Genomic DNA, 3,749 nt, shown 5'->3' on the forward strand with positions numbered 1-3,749 from the left:
TGGCAGAGGGGACCAGAAGACTGAATTCTGTGTGTGAACGTTCTGTCACATCTGCTAAAGGCCTCTGATATGACCACAAAGGTTGCTTCTTGTACCTTGTTTACTACTTTTGTGAAGAGTGAAGCCTGTCTTCCTCTGTCACATGTTCCGACCCTGGTGCACGGGTGGATTCCATACTGATGTCCATACGTTCACATGGGTAACGTTTGGTTCGCAGTTACTCATTTTACTGAAGTCGTGTGGAATGCAAAGTGAACAACATTTGAAAGAATGCAAATAAATTCAGGCTGCGGATGCTCTGGATTTGTTAATGTGTTTTGTGTGTCTTTGCAGAGAAGACGAGCTGAGAGGCAGCAGCGCTCCAAGAAAGTTGGAGTCCGGTATTATGAAACTCACAACGTGAAAAATAAGAATAAGAACAAGAAAGCTGGCTTGGAGGGACAAAGATCAAAGCACAAAAAATACAAACATAAGCAATAACGACTTATTCTATTAAATTTTACATAAAACAGCTCTAGTGTGCAGTGGGGTTTTTTAATATAAAAATTGTAGTTCCCATTCAAAGCCTCGTTTGTCTCATCTGTCTCGTTCCCAGGAGCAGCATCTCGCTTTTGTTTCTGCTTCATCTGAAAGTTCTTTATGCAGTTGGAGATTGTGTATTTCCACATCTCCACCTAAGGCCAGTAAACGCTGCTTTGGCAAAACGTATCCTGAACTGTTACTTGGTGCTGGGGTTTTGTTGGGGTTTTTGGTTGGTGGTTGTTTTTTTTCTGGAAACTATGGGGTTTTTGGTGTGACTACAGTGAATTTTCTTTGCCGTGTCTGCCTGCTGTGTATGAACTTAGAGTTACACAGATACCTCACGTAAAGATTTCGTGTGCTTGGAAACGGTCTCACAGCCCTTTGTTTCATTAGAAGTAGCTGCAGGGAGAGGTGCTGTATTGCTCATACTAACTCCTGACAAAGGAATTCTGATTTACAATTAACACCAACTCGCACCCACTCAAGGAAATACCCTCTGAACACCTGCCCGAGCATTAGCTGCAATTTGTTTCTTAGTGAACATGACTTCAGTTTATTGTGGACGCTTCATATAGTGTTTCTGACTTTTTTTGGAACCTTTTCAAATTAATAACGCTACAGAGGTGCTTGCAAAACGGAACGCCTCTAAGTTTATTGCTCTGAAGGTCATCTAGCATATTAGCAACAGGCATGTCCCCAGGTTCACTGTTCAAGGAGCTGAATGCTGAGATGGCACTGGAAGAGGGTGCAGTAGTTAACGAAGCTGCTGAATTTCAACTCTGACAGAAGAAGAAAGAAATAATGCAACTACACTGCCTTCAGTTACCGGTAAGTGAAAACTCAAAACTGTTTTATGGAGACAAATCTTTGTCACTAATTGCAAACTTCTTGCTCTGACAGCTCTTCTGAGCGCTGCCTGGAGGACAACAGAAAAAATCTACTTATTTGGTGCAATGATGCTTTCAAGTTGGGCCTGGAAAACAAATGAGACAGTAAGTTAAATTAGATTCAACCTAAAAAACAAACCCACAGTGCTGTAAAGTGATAAATTGGCTGTTAGCTACGCAAAGCGAGGAGCTGAGAGATGCTGCAACACTTCAAGAGAAGCAGGCCGGGGTGTTTTTCCCTAGCTTTCCATTCCTTACTACATGTTTTATAAATTAGCTTTTCATTCTTGGCATACACACTTCTTGCATTCTGAGGAGAAAAAAGCTGGCCTGGGTTCCATACAATGAAAGACTCGTTTTACAATGTAAAGCATTGAAGAGGAAATGAAATAAAAGCTGTTGAAACAGTGGTCTGGGTTCTCTGATTTCAGGCTGGACTATGTTAGCTGAATTAAATATTTGGCGTTCTAGCATTTGGAACACCGACTCTGGGACAGCAGGAGCTGGGAACAGCAAGTTTTTCAGCCACTGAGACAACTTGACGCCCAGTTCACAGTTGCCGGGAGAGCTCCCTGTGCCCCGGGAGCGCAGAGTGCCCGAACCTGCCAGGACTCTCCACCAGCTTCTTCCTCAGGCTGCCCTCAATGTCCGCTACAGAGCTGTGGGAGTTCTTGGGCTTCCACGGAGGAGACACGTATTTGATCCAACAGTGACTCTGTTGTGTGCCCTAAAACACTGCAGGGTGGCCTGGAGACGGTAACGGTTTGGAAAGGAGAAGCTGTGGGAGCAGTGGGGATACGGAAAGCAGCTCGGTCTGAAAGAAAGGGCTGGAGCCAGAAACATTTAACATAGTTTATGGAAACAGTTTTTCTTGACTCGTAAGACATGGGATGTTTTCCTTTCAAAAGCAGATTAGCAGAAGCTCAGTTTTCACCAAAGCAGCACGCACAAAATTACTCCTGTAATTGTGCCCTCTCGACTGCATAAGTACACAGTTGCTCTTATTAGGAAACATTTAACGTTTAGTGGTGTGTTCCATTTAATGAAAGTGGAACGTTAATGCAAATGCATCTTAAATGCAACACTTCTAAAACTACAAGGAGAAAGCTGTTCTATCTATGTATCTTTCTTTCTAATTACAAAACTAAAAGTTTTATCGTTGCTTTTTGGAGCTGTGTGGATTTTTACTCACCTTCAGCTGTTGATTCATTTGTTTCAGGTGCTGAACCTCTTCAGTGTGTTTCTTCTCTTCTAGCTGTCGCTTTTCATCCTCACGCTTTTCAATAGCTTTACACTTGGCTTTCTCTTCGCTCACTTGTCTTTCCAACTCCTGCTTTTGCCCTTCTAGTTCTGCAATCTTGGGGAAACAGACAGAGCTCTCTCAAGTTTTGCTTGTTAATAATCAGTTTTCAGTTAAGATGGGACAAAGGTGTGTGCTGTGCAGTCATTGAAGTGTTTCGGATGCAATAGCACCTAATTAATGAAGTGTAATTCAGCCCTAGGAAAAGGGTATTTTGATGATCTTTACTGCCATCCAGTGGAAACAGCACTACCTGGTTTCACGTACGATTTTCTGTGTGATATCCCTATGCTGTATCAAATGCAGAAAACTCTCAGCACAGGGTTAACGGCCCAACTTACTCTTTTTTCCATGTCAGCTTTGCCTTGCTCAGCCTGCAGCGCCTTCCGCACACCGAACGCAACGCTGCTCTCGTACAACGTCTGGTAAGCAGCAATTGTCATCTGGATTTCATCCCTGACGCGAAGCAGCAGCAGCCCTCGCTCGGCACAGTTAATTGTAGTTTCACGGATCAATTCATCTTCAAAGAAAGGGTACAGCCACATAGTTAGAGTAGCTACTGTGCATGATCCAGCAATGCTGGGGACAGTCGGGGTCCAGACCTGCTTGGTTTTTACCCACTCTCTGCACCACAGAAGCAAGATGGATTTACTAGAGAATGATAATTTGTTGTTACATTACAGCACATAAAAGCGAATGGTAACAAGACCTGTGCTAACGAGACACTGATCTACTAAAGCTGTAATGGCAAACACCTAAACATTCTGAGTGATTTTTTGCAGTTACTGGGAAGCCTCCAGGAGCACTGAGAGCCTCGAGAAGAACCCTGCTCAAACCAAAGGCCATCTCTTGCAGTGGGACGGCAGCACCGCACCACCAGAGCACACAAGAGCGCTTAACGGGTACAACGCCTTTTGAACTACCTGTTGGGTTAAGCACAAAGAGCATTTGAAGCTTCTTTGTGACGTTTACTACCACGTACGCACACGGGTGCCTTTACAAGGTGTATTCTGGGCGCCACCCGTGTGCCCATCGTACCG

General features: G+C 44.0%; 2 protein-coding genes across 2 annotated transcripts in view; one reads left to right on the top strand and one right to left on the bottom strand.

Annotated features, from left to right (window-relative positions):
* Nucleotides 1–480, top strand: part of GNL2 (guanine nucleotide binding protein-like 2 (nucleolar)) — a gene marked incomplete at its 5' end in the record, with an annotated part of 6,936 nt that extends 6,456 nt beyond the window's left edge. The window contains one exon of the mRNA XM_009874245.1: nucleotides 334–480. Within this exon, the coding sequence (XP_009872547.1) occupies nucleotides 334–480 (147 nt within the window). The remainder of the gene's footprint in view (nucleotides 1–333) is intronic.
* A 979-nt stretch (nucleotides 481–1,459) lies between these two features.
* On the bottom strand, nucleotides 1,460–3,254 carry DNALI1 (dynein, axonemal, light intermediate chain 1). Its single transcript, XM_009874246.1, has 3 exons — nucleotides 3,051–3,254; nucleotides 2,602–2,766; nucleotides 1,460–1,495 (listed from the first exon to the last, which is right to left on the bottom strand). The coding sequence occupies exons 1-3, from the start codon at nucleotides 3,252–3,254 to the stop codon at nucleotides 1,460–1,462; spliced, it is 405 nt and encodes a 134-aa protein (XP_009872548.1).
* Nucleotides 3,255–3,749: the final 495 nt, after the last annotated feature.

This window comes from Apaloderma vittatum, unplaced genomic scaffold (genome assembly GCF_000703405.1).
Source record: "Apaloderma vittatum isolate BGI_N311 unplaced genomic scaffold, ASM70340v1 scaffold6948, whole genome shotgun sequence".
NCBI classification, from domain to species: Eukaryota; Metazoa; Chordata; class Aves; order Trogoniformes; family Trogonidae; genus Apaloderma; species Apaloderma vittatum.

Excerpts from the sequence above, each read along its gene's own strand:
- DNALI1 (XM_009874246.1), bottom strand. The coding sequence starts at position 3,254 with ATGTGGCTGTACCCTTTCTTTGAAGATGAATTGATCCGTGAAACTACA. Across the intron at positions 2,767-3,050 it reads AAGCTGACATGGAAAAAAGA|ATTGCAGAACTAGAAGGGCA; the intron begins GTAAGTTGGGCC and ends TGTTTCCCCAAG. Across the intron at positions 1,496-2,601 it reads AAATGAATCAACAGCTGAAG|GCCCAACTTGAAAGCATCAT; the intron begins GTGAGTAAAAAT and ends TTTGTTTTCCAG.